Below are 27,410 nucleotides of genomic sequence, written 5' to 3' on the forward strand. Positions count from 1 at the left end.
ACTATGTTTGCTGTTTAGCTCTGACAATTAAGTAGTGAGATTGTAAACACTGGGGTGGGCACTAGCTGCCCATTTTGCAGTGTTATTTGCCTATATGGACTTTTTTTATGTAGTTTTTGTTTGGCTTTGAAGGATCATTTTTTTTCTTTTTTTTTTTACATTTCCCCGCCTTCTGGAAATTCTGTGCTAGAAATTTCCTCTTTTCTGTCACTCTTTGTTTCTGCCTTTTTTCTATCTTCACTGTTGTCTCCTTTTTCTGCCTTCTCAGTCCATTGCCCTTTCTTTTTTCAAGCAAGCCTCAACACTTTTTTTTTTCTTTTCTGCATACTTTGATGTACTATGTTTGCCGTTTAGCTCTGACAATTAAGTAGTGAGATTGTAAACACTGGGGTGGGCACTAGCTGCCCATTCTGCAGTGTTATTTGCCTATATGGACTTTTTTTATGTAGTTTTTGTTTGGCTTTGAAGGATCATTTTTTTTCCTCCTTTTTTTTACATTTTTTTTTGTAATTTGACAGTCCTGATTTTGCCCTGTGCGGTTAGCTAGAATAAGAATTTCATCAGCAACCATGTCAAAAATGTGTCTTACTTTTTGTTATAATAAAGTAGTCTTAATTCCAGAATGAATTATGGTTGATTCTGTTGTAAAACATTCAAATGTTATTTCATTTTTGAACCTCAGTTCTACTTAAGATTGTTTTTGTTTGTGCACCTGCGTGTTTGTATCAAAGTACTGATATATCTGCGTATAACTGTAAAAGGTCTGTTTGCTTTGCAAGTAAACTGAATGACAATGTTTCATGACTTTGTGCAAGTCATACACACTTTGTGCAAGGCAAGTAGGAGTGCTCTCTATCGCTCAAATACACACACACACACACACACACACACACACACACACACACATACTCAGAGTCAGTTACAAGATACAAGTTTAATTGTCCATAAAACATGGAAAAGCGTCTTTCAGCTGCATGTATAACATAAAAACATTTACACACATCAAAAAATTAAATATGCATAAGAATGCCAAATTCAGACAGCCCCAACCCTTTTTTTATTCCCCTTCCATCACTCAATAAACTTGCCCTCGATTCACAAACTGGACCATGAGAAAAGGAGACTGGTCAGTAGCTGATGAGTTACAGTTTCAAAGAGGTGTCAAAGTGTGCAGACTGATCCTTATACACTACACCACATCTGCCTAAAACAATAGAAATATTAAAAAAAAAAAAAAAGAAAAAAAAAGCAGATGCCTAATTCACATAGACGAATCACTATGAATTTTGAAGATGTTAGAATGGTGTCACTTACTCTCTCCCTGTCTCCTTGTCTTGTTCCAAGGCGTGTTAGGGTTGTGGTTGCTAATGGTCTAAGAAGAATTTCTCCCCCCATTTCTTCAGTTGTGAGTCCTTGTGGGTTGGTGTTCAGTCAGTCTTTTTACTTTGATCTTGCATTAATGATTGAAGTCTCCCTAGATGACAACCAAATCTCCTAATTCATTGTCTATTTCCTCTAAAATTAAAAAAGGCCCAGGCAGTCTATAGTGGTGCAGGGTCTTGGGTGTACATAGGCATTGATGGTAGATAAACAGGGTGCCGTCCTAAGAAGGTCACCATACTTAGCAATCTGCTTGTGACTTTAGTCCCTCTGAACTCAGTTATCAAGGCCAGGGATGGAGAGGGTAAGAGGAGGGGGAGGGGATCGAGAAGGGAGGAAGGGGTTGGACTTGACAGAGAAAGGAGCATAAAGAACACAGCGATGGTGAAGAAGACAGGGAATGTCAAGAAGTGATGTTTTTAGAAATTTGTTATTTTTATGTGTGGCTTTCACTTCTTGCCTCTGTCAATGCAGCAACCAAGTTGCAAGCTGCATGAGAATTTGTTAGTTTGTAGAGTGAGTTTGGTTCAAAAAGTTGGTCTCTCTCTTTTGGAAATGCTAGAGCACAAGTGTGTTGAGATCATCCGTTGACGGAAGTCATTGTCTCCACCTGTCAAGGTTGTGAATTGCCAGCTGATTCAGTAAGTGAACTTAGAACATTTTTGGTGCCATGGATTGCATAAGAAAACTTTTTGTTTTCTAAACCAGTTCAGTGATTCACTGATTGTATTCAAAGTTTATTATTTCTACTTTCGGTTGTTTTTATTTCAAAATTCATGCAGTCAGAATTTGAAAAATGTGCAGTGAATCAAAATCGTTAAATTCTTATTGAGATTTTGGTTTTGAACCCCGCCAGTACTAATGAAGTTTGATCAGGACAGGGACATCCTTTGATGTTTCTCTTTGTCTCAGGTCAACTTCTTCCCCTTCTCCCTGTCCCCTCTTTTTTTCCTCTGAATGTGGCTTTAGTCCCTCTGGCTGTGGTACATCAGTTGGCCACGTTACAGAGGACGACCTTCACTCCAGCTGGCATAATCTGCGCGTCTAGAGAGGGCACAAGGTCTACAAGTTGAGATGGATGGTGGTGTTCACTTGGCAGACGTCATTTTGATGAGAGGGATTATTTAGTCTTTTTGTTGTTTTTTTTATGTGGAAACACTTTCCCTAGTCTAAGGAAGGACAAGGAACAGGACTCCGTGTACTGAGTCTGAAGTTATTAGGCCATGTGTGGCTTGGACAATTGATTGTGGTGCTCCAAGTGAGCTTGGACAGAAAGGAACATTGTAATATTTGTTAACACTCATATGTTGTTTGGATGTGCTACCAGAATATCTTATTCATAAAATTTATTCAGGAGATTCTTGTGTTGGAAATCCCTATAAGCCATGCCTGTTATGAAATTTTGAGATGCTGGAGATACTATAACTGTGATGACAGTGCGGGAGATTTGTGCAACGTACAACGATTTGTTTGTTTTAAAGTAAATGTCTTAGTGAGTGTGAGGCCCAAAGGCTGAGTGGTGTGAGTAGGCCTTTAGGCAGGAAAAGAGACAGACAGACAGAAAGACAGAGTATGCACACTGAACAAGAAAAAAGAAAAAACTCCCACTCACCGAATGCAATGTGTCACATTTATTTTTTGTTATCCTCTACATTTCTCTTTCACAGGACTATCGTCTGGCAGAGAAGTTTTGCACAAAATAATGCAAACACATATACACATTCTCTCTCTCTCTTCTTTCACTCAACACACACAAACACACACACACAAATGCCCTAATGAGGGAGTTCTAGTTCTACTACAACAGAAAATATCAAAAACCAAATGGAAAAAAAGAAAAGAAAAAGAAGCATGCACAGAATAATTCATCCCAACACAACTTTAACGCACTGAGCCACAACACCCTTTTTGCATTGAACAGCAACACAAAGACTGAAATGAAATCACTGGCACAAATCAAGCAACCAAATCATGGCAGAAAGGCACAAAACCCCAGTTGTGAATACAGGAATTCTTCTTGTAAGCATCTTTGATCAAAGCATATAGGCAGGCAAGCTGACAGAACAAATGCTGTCCACAGACTGCTCTGAAAAAAAGAGTGGGTGGATCAAGACATCCCTGTGTCAAATTCAATGATCAGGTCATCTCCACAGCCTGATCCACATCCAGATTAGTTCTCGAAATATTTCACTGTCACATGCAGGTAATTCATTATTACACGCAAGTATTTTATTGTCACACACATACAATCTTTCCACAGAACAGATTAAAAATTTGTAGCTTTCCTGGGTGTCTTGTTTACAGAACACATGGTTAAGGCTCAAGTGCATTAAAAAAAGAAATACATGAATTGTTAACAAAGAAAATCAGAAGGTCATTTCAGACAGAATGCAAAGGAAACCTGCTACACTATATGGAAGGCAGCTTAAAAACTAAAAATCAGTGTCCTTTGGGTATGTCTCATCTTTCCATGTGGCTTATACAAAGCAAATGAAAGAAAACCTAGAAGGAAAACTAAAATGCACACGTAAACATGCGAGAACATTAACAGGTAAAATACTTCTCTGCACAGTCAAGTTACAAGGTAGTCAACAGATTTATCACAGACAGAATGATGTCAGAATGAGTTGAGAAAAGGAAAAGTTAAATCACCACACATGAGAAATGTCATGAACAGGGCATATTCTCAATCATATAACCGACATATATCAGTTTTAGGTTTCAAGTATATGGTCATTGTATACACATACAAACGCACAAAAATATAAAAAGTTTGCAAAACATATACACACAGTTGTACAAAAATGGCTGGTGTGCATATAAGTGTGCGCAAATATGTACCAAAATATTCTTTCAAGACGTCAGTCCATACATCTGAAGTTGCTGGAAAAGTTAATGTATGTGATAGACATGAGTCCACTCTCAACATCCTTGAAGAAATCATCTTGACATACCCTGACTCTGGTCTCGACTGCAGCCATCTACATGTTTTATGCAACACTGAAAATTATTACTGAAATGTTCAATATCATCTCCTTAACATAATTATTGTAGTACAAAAAGCTACTTTTGTTAATAAGTTCATATTCTGATGTTTTTCCCTTCTGTTGGTTTCATTCAGTGTTCAATGTTTGTCGTAGAAAAACAGTGTGTGTGTGTCTTGTTCAGGACAACTGTGCTCAATACATGACAATGCTTTCAAATAGTTAACATATAAATAAATAAAGGTGCAAGTGATTCTCTACAGATGTGCATACATATGGGTAATCTCATAAGTAGTAAGCCACAGTAATTACTTTCATGAAAGGGTGGATAAATAATCAATTCCATCGGGATCACATTCCTCAGTTTTACAAAGTCCATGTGTACAATTTGATACTGAACAAGATATTGATAATAAGTTAAAATGGGTAAGGACAAGACTGTCAACTATACTTGTGTAAAAACTCACACAAAACATGCCTCCACATAGCCATAATGAGGTGCAGAATCTTTTCATTTAACAAATATACTTGTTTTTAGTGTGGTGTGGTGAAATGGAGGAAGAGGGGCTTGGGGGCAATTTCACATGCACTGTACTTTGTCATATCATTAATGTCTTAGTGGTCTGTATGTGTGTTCATTTGTTCTTTAGTTTAGCGTATTTTCACTATCAGTGTGTATGTGTGTGTCTGAATGTACATGTGTATGCATTGTGCATAATTATGAACATAAATTATACTTGCATGCATATACACACATACATATTATCATTTGTTATGCTTGTAATTCCGTTCTTCTTTTTTCTCTCTCCATCTGAATACATGAATGAATGTGTATGTTTCTGACAAAAACAAGAGATCAGTTTTCTGCATAATTTACTGTACACAATAAAAGTAAGACACGAACAGAATTTTCTTTGTACACAAATCTGGAGGAAAATGCAAAGTTCAGAAACAACCAAAAATAAAATAATACAAAAAAAAAAGAAAGAAAAAAAAAAAGAAATCGACTAATTCTGGATATACTCACACCTACATATCTAAATACCACATCTACAGACCAGGCAGATTCAGTTAGTCTAGTGATTTGTCTAAAATGACTGAAGACCAACATCAAGGCAGCTCCAAAACTGATTCATAAACCCTATCTACAATGAATGCTCACCACCACTCCTGTTAGCACCATACTTGATCTGTTAGTAGTTACAGTGTGAGCAACATGCAAACCGCTCACAGTAAAAGAAATCAACATATGAACAAGAAAATGCACTGATCAGCAGTTACAGACCAGCATCCAAATGCCTCTGATCAAAAAACATGCACTCATGCTGTCCCAGTGAACAAGTAAAATCTCAAATTAAAAAAAAAAAAAAAAAAAGGTACAGACAATAAAATCTCAAATTAAAAAAATAATATGGTACAGCCGTATATTATTTTCTCCAATCTATAATACGGTAAAAGCATGTGACAAATGGTAATGTGGAAATGATACACTTGAGAAGTGCTACTGGTTAACTATAGCCACTCAAGTCTCTCTTTTAAGGTCCACTGGAGTTAAAAAAAAAAAAAAATGAGTGAGTTAAAAACAAACAAAAACCCCCACCAGTCCAGCCATGTGGTGTCTGGTGATGTCCCATTTCATCAACAGAATCTCACTGGTGATCTACAGTTCACTCTTAGTCGTCAAAATGAGTGACATTATCATGATGTTTTGTTATAAGAAAATAAGTTTAGGAAGATAATTTTTCACTGGATGATAAGGGAAAGTAGGGAAAATTGGTTTTTGTTTTTAGGGACAGTCTTAAACCTACACTGATCATATTTAGGCAGTCTACATTTTACACAGATCATACCATTTTCATTGTGACAAGGGATTCACACAAAGAAAGAAAATCAACAAATGAAAACGTAACATACATTTCTATTTGTTTATGGTCTCAATACAACTTGTGGCTGTATTCAGAGATACTGACCATTCAAAATTCTAACACAGATCTGGCCACTGAAACTTCGGAAAATTAATACAAGGTTAGTCAGTTAATTTACTTATTGCTTGCTCACAAACATTTTTGATTTTAGACTCTCACATTTATCATTATGATTTAAACAGATAAAGGAAAATCTAGACTAAAAAAAAGTGGGTGGTTCGAGGCTAAAACAAAATACTTTACTGAAAATCACTTAGAAAAAAGCTGAACATTGCTTTTATTCATGAAAGCTTATGTAAATCTTATTTCCTTCACACAGTTCTCTACATGGAAATACAGAACAAAAATAAAAACACCCTTTTACAAGTTCTGTCTAGGTCATTTACTTTCTCTGCCACATTGAAATCAATAAACATACTGAATACAACATTTATAAATCTGTTAAACTACAACATTAACCCTGGGGGTATGTTGCATATTTTTTTTTGACAGCTTCGGTCTTTTTTTTTTTTTTTTAAGATTCATTTCAATCATGTACACTATATGAAACTGACTTTAAACAAACTAATCCAAGTATCAGAACATGCAACTGTATAAAAAAAAAAAAAAATTTTTTTTTAAAGCATTACAATTTTTTTGAATTTTTCGACTCAAAAACACAAATGAATCTGAACCGTAACACCTGCTGCTGATCAACCACCACACACACTGCTTTTTCTTCTACCCCTCCCCCTAAACCTCCCTCCCAGCCCCTCTAAAAACAAACTCAGACCCTAGCAGAAACAGTGAGTGCATTACATTAAAATGGCACCACAAAGATGTACACTCATTATTTTTCCTCATGGCTGGAAGCAGCTAAAAAAAAAAAAAAAAAAGCATTAAAAAAACCCAATCGCATGACACGGATTTAACACCTTGACTATTTCTGACAAGCATGCTGGTCAATGAAGGACAGTCACCTGAGACAGACTTGAGCTTACAGGTCAGGGTGTCAGTCATTCCTTATAAGGACTTCTTCCCCTTGTGACAGCATTGCTTTTGTTCAGCAATCTTAACACTAACAGAGGAGACAAGTAGTAGTAATCACACTAATCATTCATGTCGCACTGATCTCTTTGCATCAAGGCTTAGAATGAACTGAGAAACTAAGCTGAAAAGAACCTCCTCTGTATGCCAGCTGCTGGGGAACTCAGTGGTCATGAGCAGGCTTGTGTGTTGCAGGAACATTACTCTTCCCACACATGCTCAGCAACAACACCAAACTCTGAGGAGGTTCAGGATGACTTACTGCATAACACTGGATAATGGTCACAACGAGGTGTCAGTTTCAAACATGTAAGAAGAGAGAGAGAGAGAAAGAATGTGCGTGCGTGTGTGTGTGTGTGTGTGCATGCATGTGTGTGTGTGCATGCATGTGTGTGTGTGTGTGTGTGTGTGGTGTGTGTGTGTGGTGTATGTGCGATTCGATAAGCATCACTGTCCAAGCTCTATCTGAGATCATTGCTTTACTGACAGGACACACACCTATTTTCTATCCCCTGATTTATTTTGATCCTCACCTAATTGTAAATATCTGGTCTTTCAAAATCACCACCTTTCAGAAACAACCCTTTCTGATGCCAGCAAACCCTGGGAATGCAGTGAAGCATATTGTTAAAATCAACAAGATATACACAACAAGAAGAAAAGATGAGGGTTACGCACAATACCTGAAGCTCATATTGTGAATGATTTCTGTTGAAGCTGAGAAAGGGGGAGGGAGAGGGGGAGGGAGTGAGAGAGAGAGAGACTGAGAGAAAGAGAAAATGTTGAAAATGTTTTGCTGACCAAAAATAAAAGAAAATATTGAAAATATTTTGTTGACAGAAAATAATCATTCTACCCTAATTATTGCTTTAAAACCCAGCTGACTGCCAGGGCCATGTCAGGGCAATTAATAGAAGACAACAACTACACAGCTGGTATCCTTTTTAAAGAACACACTAATAAATTCAACATATGTTCCCCCAAATCACACCTGAAACAGAATGTGTACACTTCAACCATCAAGACATCCAACTACATCGCTAAACTCACACAAGACAATAAACTGTGCTGTGAAGTCGCACCACACTATTTTAGCCCAACACATCACCTCAAGATTGCCAAACAAACAAACAAAAAAAAAAGGGGGAAAACAAAAGTCATAAAAATGTACTCCACTTTAAGCAAGACATACAAAGGCCATAGTGGTCAAAAACACAGCAGTGCCCAGTCCAGTGTGTACAAATTACAATCTCACTCACTACCTGTCTGAGAAGGGACGTTCATTCAAAAATTCTTAAAAAGTTCGCAGAGGATTTGTGAACAACAGGCTTCTCACAGATATCACCAAACAAAATTCCATAATTTTTCCAGACCAAACTGAAATTTTTTCCAAACCAAAATGATTGAAAATTAAAAAATGTATGTACCTGCACTGCTGATGAAAGACGTCAGTGAATATCCTGGAGCTGACGTTCAATTTTAATTAGATTTTGTTATTCATTCATCTATTCATTTAATTCATAATTTTTTTTAAATGCATTAAGCTTGTTGTTGAATAGTAACTGGTCAATGGGTTTTATTCAAAATTTCAAGACTTTTCCAGACACTCATGGGCAAAATGTAATTTTTTTCAATACTTTTCCAACACCGAAAATGGTTCTCTCATTTTTCCAAGACTTTTCCAGACTTCCAAGACAGGAACAAGTACAGCTGAATGGGTCAGTAAAGCAAAAAGGTTGACGTGACATAAAGACAGGGTGAAAAAAAACAACTGACATAGAACAAAGAGAGTGACAGTAAAGAGGAAATTTCCAGCACATATCTTTTAGGTGAAAGAACTAAAACAAACTTCCTTATCATCAAGGGAGGTTGGGGGGACAGGTGAGGGAAAGGGGGAGAAGGGGGTGGCGAAAATACTTTTTATTCTCAGATATTTAAATCTGTGACTGACTCATCACTTCAAAGTTTGTCGGCACCAAAAGAATAGGTTAAAAAAAAAAGAAAAAAAAAAGGATCTAGAGCAAGTAAATCTCCACAATTCAATGCACACATAAACTGATCGCATGAAAAGAGACAAACAACTTCATGCACAAAAGCATTCACAATGTTAGCACCTTTCTTAACCTAACAATCCGCATAATGAAAATGCAAACACATATTTCATGTGAAATATGAACAATCTGGTCATCTACCTTCAAATAAAAAAATAATTAAAAAAAGGAGGGGGAAAAACTTCCAATTCTTTTACTCCCCAAAAGAAAAGAGAAACATACTGCTTCAACATGGAATCAATAAAAAAAAATAATTTAAAAAAAAAACCCAAAAAAACCCAACACTGATGCATTTTCACAAATCAAGACAGGAGACATTGCATCCCATGTATTTAGCCAATCTTGAACTTCTTGGCCCAGAAATGCATATCATGGGGCTTCTGTACAGTTCTCCAAACACAGATCACATGCCACAGGACATTTTTCCCTCCCTCAAATAACATGCATAAAACTGAAATTAAAAAGGACGCGGTTTTTTTCCTCCCTCCAATCACATGCTCAATGGACGTTTGTCTATTTCATCCCTCGAATCACACCCTCAATGGACGTCTCTCTGCCCAACACAGTTTGCTTCACCTTCTCACGCAAGAGATCTGTCTCTCTTGCATCCGCTCGACTAAAAAAGAATCATTTAAAAATATGACTAAGCATCCGGTCTGACACCAGCATGTGCAGCAAACAGCCGTGCCCAAGTAGAAGTCACTGTGAGAGGCCTGTACAATCCACCCCAGCTGACAACCCACTGGGGCAGTTGGACTTGTCCAAGCCACCACTTACTGCACACACCACCTGCACCAGTTGATGCCCTTTTACTTCACACAGTTTCTTCTCACACCGGTTCATTCCTGTCCCCACTCCTACCCCCCCCCCACTACTTCCTCCCCATAGCACACAAGACTTTCCTCACTGGAACGCCCACGACTAGTGCTGAGAACTCGACTAATGTAGTCCTCTGATCTGAAAGACTCCAACCTCACCAATCCAGTTTTCCCCAGGCCCAAACACAAGCACCAAGGGGCAGGGTCTCAGTCCTTGCCACCCAGACTGTTGGCGGCCACTCCCAATGGCTCTGTCTCTCTCCCTCAGCATCAGCTTTTGGGGCGGTTGGTGATGACCTTGATGGCACCCGTGAAGTCAGCGGAGACGATGATTTCTCTGTCCTCTGTGTCGTCATCAAAGTTCATGCTGGCGGTGGTGGCATTTTCGGCCATGGCCATGCGGAAGATGAAAGAAGGGTTGGGGGCGAATATGGCTGCCGTCACCACAGCGTTGTGTACTGCACATGTCATGTCACACCATGTCACTATTAAGTTCTGATGGGCATTACAAAGTAATCTATCTTCACAAAGATCGTGTACACTCATATCACCTACAACACACATGTGCACACACATATCCAAGACAAGAACACACACACACACACACACACACACACACACATACACAAGCACCTCTTTTCTCCATCTTTACCTTTGATTGCTTCCCAGTAATCATTACGATCTCGACGAGCTGAGGTGAACTTGACAAACTCATAGTTGGTCTTCCACACAAACAGAAAGTGGTCTTCAGATCCACAGATGATATATTTGCCAGTGGGACTGAAAAAAAAAAACCACAAAAAACCCACATAAATTCATAAAGTTAAATTTCACATTCAACATTTAGCAGTAAGAGTAGCCAATGAGGAACAGGGCAGGCTCAATTTTCTGAATGATACCAGTGATGTCACAAACTTTGTACACAGTGATGATCAAAATGCAGAAAAGAAACAGGTTAACAGACCTTCTCACACTTCAATCAGATTACATGTTATCATCACGTGAAAAACATGAGAAATAAATTATGAGTCTGAGAAGAGAAGGTAACAAGCCTCTTCCGACAAGCTGCCATTCAAGGTGAAGGTCACAGCACTAGTTTTCAGTTCAGCTGAAGGTGAACAGAAAGTATCCAGTGCTGTGTCGTCTGCCATACTCAATAATGCCCGTTGTACCCCCCTGAAAATGACAGTACCCATGGCAGTGGTTGTATCCCCCTGAAAATGACAGTACCCATGGCAGTGGCTGTACCCCCCTGAAAATGACAGTGTACCCATGGCAGTGGCTGTACCTCCCTGAAAATGACAGTGTACCCATGGCTGTGGCTGTACCCCCTGAAAATGACGTGTACCCATGGCAGTGGCTGTACCTCCCTGAACATGACACAGTACCCATGGCAGTGGCTGTACCTCCCTGAAAATGACAGTGTACCCATGGCAGTGGTTGTACCCCCCTGAAAATGACAGTGTACCCATGGCAGTGGTTGTATCCCCCTGAAAATGACAGTGTACCCATGGCAGTGGTTGTATCCCCCTGAAAATGACAGTGTACCCATGGCAGTGGTTGTATCCCCCTGAAAATGACAGTGTGCCCATGGCAGTGGTTGTATCCCCCTGAAAATGACAGTGTATCCAGGACAGTGGCTGTACCCATGGCAGTGGCTGTACCCCACTAAAAATGACAGTGTACCCTCAACAGTGGCTGTACCCCTTCGAAAATGACTGTGTACCCTTGGCAGTGGCTGTACCCTTGGCAGTGGCTGTACCCCAACTCACCTGAAGCTGGCCTTGATCTGACTGCTGTTGTTGGTGCACCCTTTGTATTTACACGTCAGTGTCAGGTCCTTCAAGCTGTACAGGCGCACGCGTGAGTCGTTGGACGTCACAAGGATCTGACAGACAAGGAAAAGTCATCAATGGTTAAAATACAGGTAGGTGACAGGTGCAATGGTTGAATGGTTTAAGCAGAACTTTCGTATAACTTTCAATCTGAGGTTCCTCACTTCCATTCTGATAATGGCACCTGGTGGGTTAAGGGCTTTTGATCTCGATCTTGTGTTTGTTTATTAAAAGTTATTTGTTGAATGGTACTGGTCAAGGGTTTTATTAGAATTCAAAGACTTTTCCAGACCCTAAAAGGCAAAAGGAGCAGTTCAAGTTACACTCCCTGTTAGGAGATACATATTTACCATATCAAACTGATGGAAACAAGGCCTGTCAGTTTACTCTGTTTGGCCAAATTTCAAGGCAACACAGTGAAAAGACGCCCAGACAAATTTTTTCTCCCAAGCTCAGGACTTCTGCAGACTTCCACGACTCTGTATGTACCCTGTATTTTACTTCTGTTTGGTTTGTGTATACATATCTGTGTATGTTTCTATGTGTCCATTATGAAAAAAAAAATCATCAAACAACAACAAAGGAAATACTACCCTCCACACCCCCATGCATTGCTCAACTCATTCTACATGCCTACATCCCTGCTAAAACTCCCCTGGACCAGCACTAAATGAGACCACTGCAGTAAAAAAAACAACAAAAAAACAAAACAAGGCTGTTCACTAAAATGGCGAAAATCAATGGAGAACTGTTGATTTAATCGGTAAAAACAAAGCTTTGTTTTCATGCTTTCAAAACCCATTAACTCTTTCCATACAAACGGCGAAAGAGACGACGTTAACAGCGCTTCACCCCAACTACCATTATCAAAATATTGCAAGCGGAAGGCTCTGACACTGAAGACGTGAATGTTGACAAAGAATACCACAATTCTGACGACGGAAGCTAAAGGTTGGGTCATTCAGACACCCACTGGACATCCGAGGGGTCTGTGTAGAGGAGAAGAGAGGACTGGCCGTACTGAGTGAGCTAACGGCTCAGTTTAGAACACCAACTACACCAAGCAAGAATAAACAAAAACAGAACAGTTTATTGGTACTAGATTAGACGGGCGCAATAGCCGAGTGGTTAAAGCGTTGGACTGTCAATCTGGGGGTCCCGGGTTCGAATCACGGTGACAGCGCCTGGTGGGTAAAGGGTGGAGATTTTTACGATCTCCCAGGTCAACATATGTGCAGACCTGCTAGTGCCTGAACCCCCTTCGTGTGTATATGCAAGCAGAAGATCAAATACGCACGTTAAAGATCCTGTAATCCATGTCAGCGTTCGGTGGGTTATGGAAACAAGAACATACCCAGCATGCACACCCCCGAAAACGGAGTATGGCTGCCTACATGGCGGGGTAAAAACGGTCATACACGTAAGAGCCCACTCGTGTGCATACGAGTGAACGCAGAAGAAGAAGGAGGTACTAGATTACTTGTACCATGTCCACAGGGAAAGCAACCTGGGGTAGGATGAGTCAAGCGTACCTTTTCCTCCCCGGGCATGGCCTCGATGCCGGTGATCTTCCTGCCCCGCGCGTTCTTCCCACGGGTGGACCGCACGTTCAGCATGGTGTAGTACTTCAGTTGCTGTGGCATGACACACAAAGCATTGTACTATGTATGTCTGTGGGTGGATGTGTGTGTGTGCGCGGGCGTGCGCGCGCGCGCGAGAGTGTGTGTGTGCGTGTGTAGGGTTGTTGTTGTTTGTGTGTGTGTGTGTTTGTGTGTCTGTGTGTCTGTGTGTGTGTGTGTGTGTGTGTGTGTGTGTGTGTGCGTGTGTGATTGTTCATACCTGACAATTTGTAGCATTGTCTTATTGTATAGATGCACCTACATATGTCTTGTTTTTTCATGTACAGAGGTATGTTATTATGCACTATTGCATATGTGTTGTTTCATGTACAGTGCTCAGAGCACATTACATGGGGAATTTGCAACATATAAGTACTATCTATTATTATTATCATCATTATCATTTTTATCATTATCTTTATAATTATTGCTTTATACATCATGGCGCTGATGGCAAGAGTCGGCCAGGGACACAGACAGGGACAATGGGGCAGGAGAGAAACATTGAGACTGAGAGAGACACACATACAAAAAGAGAAAGAGACAGGAAGAGACAGCAAGGGAGAGAGAGAGAGACAGACAAAGAAACTAAGACAGACAGAGACAAAGAGAAATAAAAAGAGAGAATAGAGAGACAGAGACAGACGAGCTGAAACACAGAAAGAGACAGAGAAGAGGGGACAAGAGACCGAGACAGATAGAGACACAGGCAAAGTCAGAAAAAAAAAACCCTGAGAAAAAGAGGTTGTGACAAGCATTCTGTGAGACAGATACGAAAAGAGGGAAGAAAGGATGAAGACAGAAACACAGAAAAAGAGAAGAAAAAACAACACAGACAAACTGTCACTTTGATGCTTTAAAATCATTGAAAGACAAACTGAGAAAAACAGAAATAGACAGAAAAAGAGGGAAAAAAGAGACAGACATTCAGTAAAAGGGAGAATAAGGATAGAGAGATATGGTGAGAGACACAGAAAAGAGAAAGAAAGAGAGACAAGAGACAAATAAAAACGAAACCGACGATGACCGTCTTTCACACAACCTGAAAAGAAAAAAACAAAACAAAAACAAAAAAAAACACCCACAAAACGTCCAGCTTTTTCACAACCACTCCATTTTCTCCAAGTCATGTCTCTAGGTGTAAAAAAAAAATTTCAGCACACACAACCTTCCCATTTTCACTCACATCTGTGGTGTAAAAAATGCAACGGCCATCATAGGTTCCCACAACGGCCAGGCGGCCATTGTGACAGAAGCTGGCGGTGGTGATGAGGTTCGATGACCCTGATAGCTCGTTCCACATGGTCACCTTCTTGTCTGGAATGTTCCACAAGCGGATCTTGCCGTCCAATGAGCCACTCAGGAAATAGCGATCATCCTGAAAAGGGGAAAAAGGAAAAAGAAATTAATGTTGTATGTTTTTTCCTTTCCATCTACGAAAGTGATGCTACTTTATGTGCATGTGTGCATGCGTGTGTGCGTGCGTGTGCCTCTGTGTGCTTGCATGGAAACATGCAACAACATTTTGCCAGTTCACTGACTTCTCATGCAATATCAGTAAGTATCATTTAGAGGAAATTTTCTATCTAAAATTACGTTTAAATAACATACTTACCGTGACCCTACTAGTGCAGACTCCGGCAGGGGTCTGACATTCCTGTCCTGTGCAAACTACTATCCGCCTATGCAGAGAAAACGAAAGTACTACGGCCGATAACCTCCCAGAAGTAGGTAACCTCCCCTTTGTCACCCTGGCTAGCGCCCACTTTTTCCGGCAGCCATCATGACTCCTGTTCCTGTGCTCTTCATACGGCTAAGTTTTTTCGTATTTTCTGCCTGTCTGTCAATTCTCTGGCGTTCTTGTTTTTTGTCAAATTATGGCTCCAACCAGGTCACATAATTATGTAGCTCGATTGAGCAATCGCACTAAAATTAAGGCACGATCGCAATCGATTCGCTGACACTCTGGGCCATCTACTCCTGGCCCTCTCAACAACGCCAACCCGCCGCCTCCTCCACTTCCTCCGCTCCCTCCGGTCGACTCCAGACCTCCACCACCTCCTATGGTGACTTCTAGAGGTTTGCTGCACACACTCAGGTCAGTGTTGCCTTTAATGTCATTTTTATCGATCCACGAACGCACTCAACTACACAAACATAAAAAACCCAATAAAAACAAACAAATGAAAGATCTGTAAAACTACATATTTCTGCATCTCTTTATTTACTGAAGTCCAATTCTCTTGAAACACTTCACCCACTGAACTGAATAATCCAACACAGGAATGGCAGTCTGTGTGTTTCACACATACCAGCCATAAATTTATTTAAAAAAAAAAAAAAAAAAAAAAAAGAAAGAAAGACAGAAAAAAGTTGCAGAGAAATATGATAATACCAACTCATGATTCATAACTAAGAATCCAAAAGCAAGAGAACTGAACAAAACGATCTCAGAACAGGTGGTGATCATGCAATATTTCTTGTTACAAAACAAAATGAAGCACAAAACCAAGCTTCGAACAGACATCAGGACTTACTTTAGGATGAAAGACAATGGCGGTGACAAAGTCTATATGCTGGAACGTACAGAGGCACTCTCGGCGAGATATGTGCCACAGTCGCACAGTCTTGTCCATGGAAGAAGATAAGATGAAATAATTCTGTGGAACAGAAACAAACACAACTGGAATGCATAATTTTTTTTTTTTTATTTTTTTTTTTAACAATGGACTGAGAGCTCATGAAATAGACTGTGTTGTTTGTTCTTTGGCTTGACATTTATCAGATAAAAGTCTGATTTCAAATAAAAGTCCCACCTCCTTCTTCACCTCTTCACTCTAACCCCACACACACCCCTCAATTTTAAAAAGAAATGAAAAACAAAACACCTAACAATCAACTGAACCTGAATAGTAAAATTACAACTGAGAGCTAATGGGGATCATAAAAAACAACAAAACTTTAAAACATAAAGGGGATTATCATATAAAACATTGTTGAACAGCTTATGGGGATCATAATTTTAAAAATGAACTATTTCAAACTTAAAGCAGATCATCATATAAAACACTGCCGACTGAAACCGATGGAAAAGCATTTTTAGTCAATAAATGAAATAGAAAAAAAATATAAATGTGATTTCATCATGACACCATTTAAGATGATGTGCTCAGGAGGAATTTCATTACCAAAAATGCTTGACACAGTAAACTTTGTTTGCATACCATCCAATCAGCATCTGTTTATCAGACTTGCAAGTTTCCTATTACTGTAATGTTCTTCTGTTTTTGGACTATAGCACAAGATCAATATTGCATGAACTACAGTGTGAGTGTGCATGTGTGCGTGCATGTCTGTGCGAGCGTGCATACGTGCGTGTATGAGTGTGTGTGCGAGTGTGCATGTGTGCGTGTGTGTGTGTTCGAGTATGCATGCATGCGTGTGCGTGCATGCATGCATGTGTGTGAATGCGTGCGTGTGTGTGCATGTGCATGTGCATGTTTAAGTGTGTGTGTGTGAGTTTGCACACTTATGTGGGCATGAGGTGTTTGACACACAGACACTTGACTCACAAACATTTAAAGGGAACATCAACCCACCACCTCACCTCCCCCTGATCACACCACCCCACAGACACACACAGGTCTTGCTGACCTTGGACCAGGAGATGTCGAGGAGGTCAGCGGCGTGACCTTTGTAGGTGCAGAACGGTTTCCGCATGAAGGGGGCCATGCTGTCTTCCTCCTGCTCCTGGTTCAGCTCTTTCTGATAACACAACACACACACACACACTGCTACACATATGTACATGATGACACTTACAGGTACAGACACATACACAACAGTTAAACAAACGACACATACACATGTACATGATACATGCGGGTGAACAGACATGTCCATAGACACATACAGATGATACATACACAGACACACACTTTCCAGACACATAGATGATAAGTACAGATCCACAGACACATGCACACACGGTACATACACAAACACACATTGACACACATTCATGATAGAATACAGGTCCAAAGACACACACACACACACACACACATGATCCATACACAGACACACATACAAAACAAACACAAAGGTACACACACATGACATACAGGTGCACAGACATGGTACAAAGTCTCTTTCTGTATATGAACACTTTCATGTCAATGAAAACATTCTTCAGAAGAGAAGTGTGAGAATAAAAATCTATTAAACAACACTACCACACACAACACAAACATACTTCAAATCCCCATTACACATCTTTTTTCCGGTCTTTTAGTTCTCGATGACATTGAAGAGAAAATAATTGTACGATTCATATTTGTCAAGCGAACACACATCCATTTGCAAGGACAAAAGCTGCACAATTTTTTCAGTGTGTACACAGAGTTTCAAACCAATGACCACCAACCCAACCCAAGCGTACCCACACAGCTACCCGACTACCTCAGAACTCCCCACTAACCAGAGGATCCAGGGTGGCCTGACCAGCGGCAGCAGCAGCCCCCTCACCTGACGATGTGTTCAGGCTTTCTTCTGACTGGGTGGGGGAGATACGGACTGAAACACGTACACATGCATAAATGTACATCCATACTGATATACGTTCCGCACACACGACCATGTATAAATAAACACAGTCAGGACACAGACACACACAGGCGGACAAATTTGCGCCGAGTCAATCACGACACAAAACACACAGAGACAAACAGCTTTACATTCAGGACAGTCTCACACAAGCAGATTTAGCGAAAGACAGTCACAAACACAGACACAAATGGGCAAACAAATTAACTGAAAGACAGTAAGTACACAAAGAAACAGATTTACAGAAAGACAGACAGGGCACAGACCCAACAGATTTACAGAAAGACAGGAACAGGACACACACTCACACAGATGATCAGACTTAAGAAAGACAGGACACAGACTAACACAGACATACAGATTTACAGAAAGACAGTCGAGACAGACTTACACAAACAGATTTACAGAAAGACAGTCAAGACACAGACAGGACACAGACTAACACAGACATACAGATTTACAGAAAGACAGTCGAGACAGACTTACACAAACAGATTTACAGAAAGACAGTCAAGACACAGACTAACAGATTTACAGAAAGACAGGAACAGGACAGACACTCACACAGATGATCAGACTTAAGAAAGACAGGACACAGACTAACACAGACATACAGATTTACAGAAAGACAGTCAAGACAAACTTACACAAACAGATTTACAGAAAGACAGTCAAGACACAGACTAACAGATTTACAGAAAGACAGGAACAGGACAGACGCTCACACAGATGATCAGACTTACAGAAAGACAGGACACACACTCACACAGACATACAGATTTACAGAAAGACAGGCAAGACAGACTTACATAGACGGACAGATTTACAGAAAGACAGTCAGGACAAAAAACTCACACAGATGAACAGATTTACAGAAACACAGACAGGACACACACTCCCACAGACATACAGATTTACAGAAAGACATAAAACATAGATGATCAGATTTACAGAAAGACAGAACACACACTCACACATACACAGGAAATTTTCTTCCTAAATATTAAAATTACGTTTATCTAACATACTTACCGTGACCCACTAGTGCAGACTCCGGCAGGGGTCTGACATTCCTGTCCTGTGCAAACTACTATCCACTTATGCAGAGAAAACGAAAGTAGCTACGGCCGATAACCTCCTGGAAGTAGGTAACCTCCCCTTTGCCACCCTGACTAGCGCCCTCTTTTGTCACACATACATACAGATTTACAGAAAGACAGGCAGAACACAGACAAACAGATTTACAGAAAGACAGACAGGATATAGCTTAAACAAATGAACAGACTTACACTAAGACAGAACACAGACACATACAGATGAACATATTTACAGAAAGGCAGACAGAACACGGACACAGACACAGACAAACACACTGACAATTGCTATACAGACTGACCATCTTCATATTTTCGCCGGATGTCCTCAAAGTAGCCAAAGCAGCTCTTGAGAACCCAGATCCTCAGGATGCTGTCCTGCCCCCCTGTGGCCTGTGGGTATCAACAGCTCCACTGTTATTCCATGCTTGTGTATGTATGTGCATGCATGCATGCTCATGTGTGTGTGTGTGTGTGTGTGTGTGTGTGTGTGCACGCGCGCGCATGCGTGAATGCTTGTGTGTGTGTGTGTGTGTGTGTGTGTGTGTGTGTGTGTGTGTGAGATAGAAAGCATTATACTGTGAGAGTCATAAAATAGGATGCTGACATAATCTCTCTCTCTCTCTCTCTCTCACACACACACACACACACACTTAAAGAAGAATACAACTCTCAAGTATGTCACACCAATTCTGAATCTTTTACACACTAAATGATAGGAATCATAAGACATCTGCCCATGAATAAGATCATTAAATTTTATGTTTGCACGTGTAGGTCACGGTAGTGAAGTATGTGCAGTTGAATTTATGTTTCAGACATGAAAAAAAAATACTAGGACCAGTGATGGAAGAGTGGTGCCAGAACTGCTTTCCTCTGAGGCACAAAATAATCAACTGAAAACAGACTGAAATGAGAAAACAGAAGCAGACAGAAAGAGAAGATGGATGAATTACCAGCAACTTTCCACAAGGAGAAAACTTCATGGTCCAAATTGCACCCTGTTGAAAAAAAAAAAAGAAAGAAAAATCAAATGTGATGAACTGCCAACAATCAAAGATGATCGTTTCGTCTTCAGTCTACGCAAGTAAATCAGCAAAAAATCAACTAACAATAAAATGAGAAGAAAACAAATTATGGCAAAACAAATTTCACACACACACACACACACACACACACACACACACACAAAGAGTTATGTGCACACTTACATACTTACATTAACATACCAGCATACACATCTGCATGAATGCATTGATACATACATGCATAGTAAACACCAGACCACTCTTCCTCTCACACATGTACATCCCTCTCACACACACACACACACACACACTCACACACACACACCCCCCTCCCTCACATCCACACAAGGTAAACTCACTGTATGTTCCCCATTGAGCTCCTGCAGAAGGTTGGGCTGTGAGAAATCGTAAGGTCCTTTATTGTTGCTGGATGATTTGATCTGCAACGCAAACATTAGACTGTCAATGTATTCACGATAACACAGGTAACTACCCACAGTTCCTGTGGCCTGAACCAGTGACAAATAGTTACCAAACTGGCTTTCGGTAAATATACCTCAGTCATGTATCTACTGCACAGCTTTCACTTTCTCATTCAAAAGCCTAGCACCCAGACCACAGAGGAGATTTAGAATCTAGTCTCCAGATTCTCCAGTGGTGATGATCTTCTTTTTTTTTTTTTAAAACTATCAGGAGTAAGAAGATGGGGGAGAGAAGTGGAATCTAAATAAACAATAAAATCTGCACCAAAAATACCATACTGATATTCTAATGAAGAAAAAAGGATACACCCAACTAGTCCTTAATCAATATAAAAAAACATGAATCAGTCTCTGAATCAAACCTCACGTTTCCTCTTTTCTGTATTCATATGGTTGTCATTCTCCCCAAACTATTTGCAGTCAAATTCACTATGTTTTTTCGTGTGTTTTTTTATGGACAAACCAAGAAGTAAACCTAAATGTTCACATAAATGCAATCACACAAAAAAATGAGAATAAAAATGTGTGAGCAAACACTTACACACACACACACACACTCACTTGGTCACGTCCCCTTATGTTTTTAATCACCTTAAAGATTCTGCCATCCACAGATACCTCTTCTTCTACAGCTGGTTCTTCACCGTGCATCACTGGAACACACAAATAAATACACTGAAATACACACACACACACACTTTCTGGGAGCTCAAACACACACACACAACACACAATTTCAGGGAGCTCAAACACACACACACACACACACACACAAACATAACCCTCTGACACACACTCCTGGGGAGCTCAGGCAAGCACACACACACACAACACACACACACTTTCGGGGAGCTCAAACACATACACACACACCAAAAAACCCAAATCCCCTGACACACCAATACACACTTTGTCAAATTCAAAAGCACTAAAGAAGGGAACACACAAACACGCATGCATACAAATGTTAAACCAAATCATAGCACAGGATTTGAGCTGCACAAAAGACACAATGCATAAGGAAGAATTAGTTGGAGTACCCACCATGATCAGCCACACTCCTCATCTTGTTCACTGTCTTCCCAAAGAACTTCTTCAGCTTGATCCTGTAACACACATGCTGCCCACTCAGTTCTATGTCCCTACAGCATCAACCTGATTTGCCTATTACCAATTCGCCCATCACTAAACTGGTGATAGAATTCCACTTCTTTTATGTACTTGAAAAGACATCAGTTGCTCTTTAAAAATACATCTATGTCTATACACATATATAACTTTATACTGGGTAAACTGTGATAAAAATACTTGTCAACACCCCTTGCTGGAACAAACATTAACACACACACGCATTCTATTCAGATGATGTTTGTGTGCATGACAGCATGTCTAAAAGTTAAATGCATACATGCACCATCCAAATGCTGTAAGAGAGACTTCCCCAATTCATGCACTTATCAGCTTCTACAAAATTTTATTTTTGTGTGCAAGTGCACACCTCTTGGTAATTTGAGCATTGGTGTCTGTCCACAAACTTATTTTAATACTCATTCATGTGAGGATTGTGTGTGTATGTGTCTATGGGTGTATGTGTATGAGAGAGAGAGAGAGAGAGAGAGGGAGGGAGCTCCAGGGGTGTGGGGGGGGGGGGGGGGGAGGAGGCTGAATAAGCGAAATGTGAATGGTGGGTATGCGAAACAGGAAAATGAGTCAAACTCTAAAAAGCCAACTGGCCACACCAAAGAAATTGGCGAAGTGGGTATAGGCCGGCCGGACCTGCTCCATTCTGACTGCAGTCAATGCTCACAGCGTATCACTCTGCGTAGGCCGACAGGCAGGCAAGTGCCCAGACATAAAGCTGAGTAAGTTGCTTACACATCAATTTTACTCTGGGGGTTGGAAGAACAATCGGCTGGTTGGCGGCCTGGTTGGTTAGTTGGATGGTTTGCTGTGCGGTTTCATCGTTAATGGGTTCACTGAACTGATAAGGTATGTGGTGTGGCAAAGTTTAGAGAGAGGCAGTAGTTCTGTGTTTTTCTCTGTGGAATAAACAGATCATGCGTTCCTCACACAGGCATCTTGCTGCTAAAGTTATGCTCATCCCCCCCCACCCTCCCCACTGTGTCACTGTGCAAAGGGCGGGAAGGTGTTCCAGACAAACATGACTTCTGACAGCTGCAGCGTCAACCATCAGGATTAATCATTCAAAAATATTTTAAGAAAGAGGGTGATTTTCTTCCAACACTCTCTGTCTAGTTCAGTATACTTTCTGTGTCCAACTGGAGCAAGCCATAGCCAGCATGTTTCTCTGCTCGGCCACACTTTGTGGTTCACACAGTACAACACCACTTCCAGGCCCCCTTTCTTCTCAGCCAATCAACTTGCCTCCTTTCATTAAGTGCGAAGTCACTTTCACTTCCGCCTTTATTCATTCTGTGGCCAACAGTGGGCTGGATTGAGGAACAGGTTTTCATATAGTCTCATCTTCAGCCTCTTCTCTCACTTCTTGTGCTTGGTGTTTCATAGTTATCACAATCACATTTGTGGAAAGGTGTGAAATGAAAAGAAAAAAACCGAAAGCAATTCTTTCCTTAGCTATGCAGTTCACTCTCCCACTCATGTAAGTGATGGTGTCACTGTTGTTGTGGCTTGTCTGTCACCAGTTTTACCTGCTTGCTTGCTTGCTTGCTTGTTTGTTCACCAAGGTGTAATGACCCAGGTAAAAGCAAAGCAAGACTTACCCCTTTCGTCTCTGTGTGGCACCGGACGAAGCGACACTCTTCTCCGACTTGGAGTCTGATTCATCACTGAGGTCAAGGTCATGGAGATTGGAATCGCTAACAGACAGAAACCATGCCTGAACCCCAGTCCCGTCAAAATGAGCAATGCGATTTTAAAAGAAAAATGTTCACTGCTGATAGAAGTTGATGTATACTTCTGACTGCATGTTTTCAAACTGAAGTATTTATTAGAGCCTGGTGCCCCAAATTCCGCTACGCCTCAAACTGACACATGACAGCTTGTGGGTTTGAACCATGTTAACAGCCAATCACTGTTGGCGTTTTCAGTCCTGATCTGCTCTCAGCCAGATCTGGGAGAGCTATGGGCTGGGCTGACTTATTCCTCTTCTCGTTCGTCAGAGTCCAGGCTGAGCTGAGAAAATTGGAACCACACAGCCTGTGTTGTCGATTTCGTCTTAAATTTCTGGCCAACACTGCAGGTGACTGTATCTCTTGGCCCTTGGCAGACACCAGGATAGATCATTGTGAAGGAGTGCCAAGTTAAAATATGCTATGCAGTCTCAGACCTTAGAAGTGTCCGAAACTTCTGCTTACGAGGGGATGTCACTTTCATAAATGTACGAATGAATGATTATTAACAATGCATGTTATTCAGTGGTTTGTTTCCTTCTTCAGCTATCACATTAAATCTTCACAATACTACCCAAAATCTAGCTTCATGACACCAACTGTCTCCATAAAACATAATCAATATTTCCTTTTAAACCTTGTGTCAAAATTACCTCAGTTTTGGATTCCCCTACACTTCAGTGTCTTAGGTGATGGGCGCAGCACCTGAGTGGTTAAAGCGCTGGATTTTTAATATGAGGGTCCTGGATTTGAATTTCACTCATGTCGCCCGAAGGGTTAAGGGTGGAAATTTATCCCATCTTCAAAATCAACAAATGTGCACACCTGCTAGTGCCTGAACCCCCTCCGTGTGCGTACATACCCAGAAGATCATATATGCACATCAAAGATCCTGTAATCCACATCAGCTTTTGGTGGGTTCTGCCTTACGGACACGGGAACATACCAAGCAGGCATGCCCCCAGAAAAACGAGTATGGCTGCCTTCATGGAGGGATAAAAACAGCAATACACGTAATAAGCCCATCTGTAGATGTGGGAGTGGCTGCCCACAAACGCAGAACAAGATGCCTCTAGTGATGTTGTGACAAGATCTTCATGTCTACAGACTGTTGAGCCCTGCTGTAGGGTCCTAGTGACGGAGGCAGCAGGTGAAGTCAAATGTATGCAGTCACAAAAGTGACCCATCATGTTGGGCGGCCTCATGATAAAATGACATGGACAACTCCATGCTGACTGCTGGTGCTTGGACTATCCCAAAACAAGCCGGAAATCAACTAAGTTTGGGAGGTCTTGGATAGCAGCTTGGGAATAACATGACTGAGAGGACATGGTCGAGAGGCATAAGAATATAAGAAAATATATCACAGAATTTAAAAAATGTAGAACTGCTAAAACAACACATAAAACTTTTATCAAAAATGGACTCTCTAGTCTCATACCCGTATACTTTACAAATATTCTATTACATCACACACAGTCATGCATGCACACACACACACACACAACCATTAAGTGCCATCGAATTAATTAAAAGAAAAAAAAGAGAAAAAGTCCACATACTATCACACAAAAGCGCGCATGCTTTCACACAGTTTCACACACACACACACACAAACACGCACACATTCTCCCTACCTGCTGTATTCTTTTGTTCGTCGCATAATATGGAGAGAGAGAGGATTGACACACTTTGGCAGCCGTTCTTCGGCAGCACTGAGGGGCAGCATTTCCCCGGTGTCCAAATTTCTCACGGTCACCTGCTCCAGGATTTCCTGAAAAAAGCCAGACCTGACATGACATGGGATTAGACACACGTCAAGACATGCAGGCTGAAGACGCTGCCACCTGATACAACAATGAGAAGTCAATGTCTGGCAGGACAAAAGCGCAAACGAAGGGGGAAAAATCCAAAATTCCACACGCACTTAACTGCAACCTGGAATCCAATCCAATTGTGTAGTTAAAACCACGAAACTGATCACAAAAGCCTACAACCAAGCTTGAAACTATACAGCATGTAAGCCCAAAGATTACTACACCAACAACTGTTCTTTGATTAAAAACATGAACGAAAGAAGCTGACATAAACAGAATCAGTAATAGAAAGGAAATATTCTTTTCAGCCCACTGCACTCTCATCACCAGTGAGTGACTCCATCTCAGAGTGGAGGGAGGAAAGCGCAAGCCACCGTAACTTACAGAATTCTGGGAGCATGAAGAGGACAGCACACAAGGACAATAAACTGGTGAACATGATAGCCAATCAGACATCCAGTACCTGCACAACGGCCCAAGCTGGACTTTCAATCTAGGGTCCTGGGTTCAAATTCCAGTACCTGCACCTGGTGGGTTACAGGTGATGATTTTTTTTTCTCCAAAGTCAACAACGTCCAAACCTGCAAGTGCCTGAACCCCTTTCAAATATTCACACACACAGAAGATCAAATATGCATGTCAAAGATCCCGAACTCTATGTCACTGTTCCTTGGCTTATGGAAACAAGAACGTACAAGACAAGCACATTTGTGAAAATAGCTGCCTACATGGTGGGGTAAAAACAGTCATACATGTAAAAGCCCATTCACACATCTGAGTGAATGTGCGAGTTGCAGCCCACTAATGCAGAAGATGATCAGACATCTTTCAACAACAGGGCAAAACACATTGCATGTATGTGTCCACAAATACGGAGAGACATGATTGGTGAGGCACACCCATACCCAAACATTTCACTCACACCTTGCTCCACACCAACCCTGACCAGAGTTACACACACCCACTACTCACACCTAAACGGAGCAGTGGCCTAATGGTAATGCATCTGACTAGGATGCGAGTGTCCACAAGTTCAGGTCTAGCACGGACTGGGATTCTGACTCCCAGCCCCACTAGGCAATGAGTTGGGTGGCCTGGATGTTTTTCAGATGAAACGATAAACCTATGTCCAAACTGCAGCATGCAAATTTTATGCATATAAAAGAACCCACAGCAAGAAAGGAGTTGCAAAATACTGCAGAAAATTTCACTTTAACAGTAAAACAAACACATTTCCGGACTGAAAAACAAAACAAAAAACACAGGGGGTGGAGGCACTGCACTGTGCCAACACATCTCTTTAGGGAGAGCAGCACGAATTTCACATTCATAAAATCTGCCGAGACATAAAAAGTAACACAATACAATACAGAATGAATTTCATGTAAAGGAAAATCTGTTGAGATAAAAAAAAAAGTAACACTAATACAATACAATAAAATAGATCTTCCTCCAGACAAACCCACCACCATGTCCATGCACCCTCCCCCACCCACTAAAAATAACTAACTCACCTCGTCAGTCAGCAGGCGACCAGAGTCAGTGCGAGGTCGTTCCGTGTCCGGGCACAGAAACATCCCAGCCATCTTCTCCCCACCGGAGGCAACGCTGCCCTCCCATTCTGCTGCAGTGGCGCCACTGCTGTCCACTGCCGCATCCAGGGTGAGGTCAGCCACATCCTCCCCTTGCAGGCTGGGCTCTCGACTCGACACCGCCTTTGGTACACCTGCCTCGGCCTCCTGCAATGCAGGGTGGGCAACCACAGCAGAAACAATCAGACATTCAGGATGATGAGATGAGTGACATTAATACCCCCCCCCCCTCCCTCCCCCCAAAACAGGAGTGGACTATGGTTGCCTAAATGGTGGGGTAAAAA

At 41.1% G+C, this 27,410-nt stretch overlaps 1 protein-coding gene across 3 annotated transcripts in view; it reads right to left on the reverse strand.

Annotated features, from left to right (window-relative positions):
* Positions 1-251: 251 nt before the first annotated feature.
* The window catches only part of LOC143289104 (WD repeat-containing protein 44-like), a 49,676-nt gene continuing 22,517 nt past the window's right edge, over positions 252-27,410 (reverse strand). For all 3 annotated transcript variants that reach the window (XM_076597959.1, XM_076597958.1, XM_076597957.1), the window contains 16 exons: positions 27,049-27,273; positions 25,355-25,491; positions 23,589-23,684; positions 21,892-21,953; positions 21,439-21,500; positions 20,725-20,805; positions 20,294-20,338; positions 19,640-19,730; positions 18,119-18,213; positions 17,293-17,403; positions 16,176-16,298; positions 14,825-15,016; positions 13,552-13,653; positions 11,957-12,072; positions 10,837-10,964; positions 252-10,642 (listed from right to left, as the gene is read on the reverse strand). In XM_076597959.1, coding sequence (XP_076454074.1) covers positions 10,455-10,642; positions 10,837-10,964; positions 11,957-12,072; positions 13,552-13,653; positions 14,825-15,016; positions 16,176-16,298; positions 17,293-17,403; positions 18,119-18,213; positions 19,640-19,730; positions 20,294-20,338; positions 20,725-20,805; positions 21,439-21,500; positions 21,892-21,953; positions 23,589-23,684; positions 25,355-25,491; positions 27,049-27,273 — 1,854 coding nt within the window. In that variant the 3' untranslated portion in view covers positions 252-10,454. The remainder of the gene's footprint in view (positions 10,643-10,836; positions 10,965-11,956; positions 12,073-13,551; positions 13,654-14,824; positions 15,017-16,175; positions 16,299-17,292; positions 17,404-18,118; positions 18,214-19,639; positions 19,731-20,293; positions 20,339-20,724; positions 20,806-21,438; positions 21,501-21,891; positions 21,954-23,588; positions 23,685-25,354; positions 25,492-27,048; positions 27,274-27,410) is intronic.

The sequence above is a fragment of the Babylonia areolata genome, chromosome 13 (genome assembly GCF_041734735.1).
Source record: "Babylonia areolata isolate BAREFJ2019XMU chromosome 13, ASM4173473v1, whole genome shotgun sequence".
Lineage (NCBI taxonomy): Eukaryota > Metazoa > Mollusca > Gastropoda > Neogastropoda > Buccinidae > Babylonia > Babylonia areolata.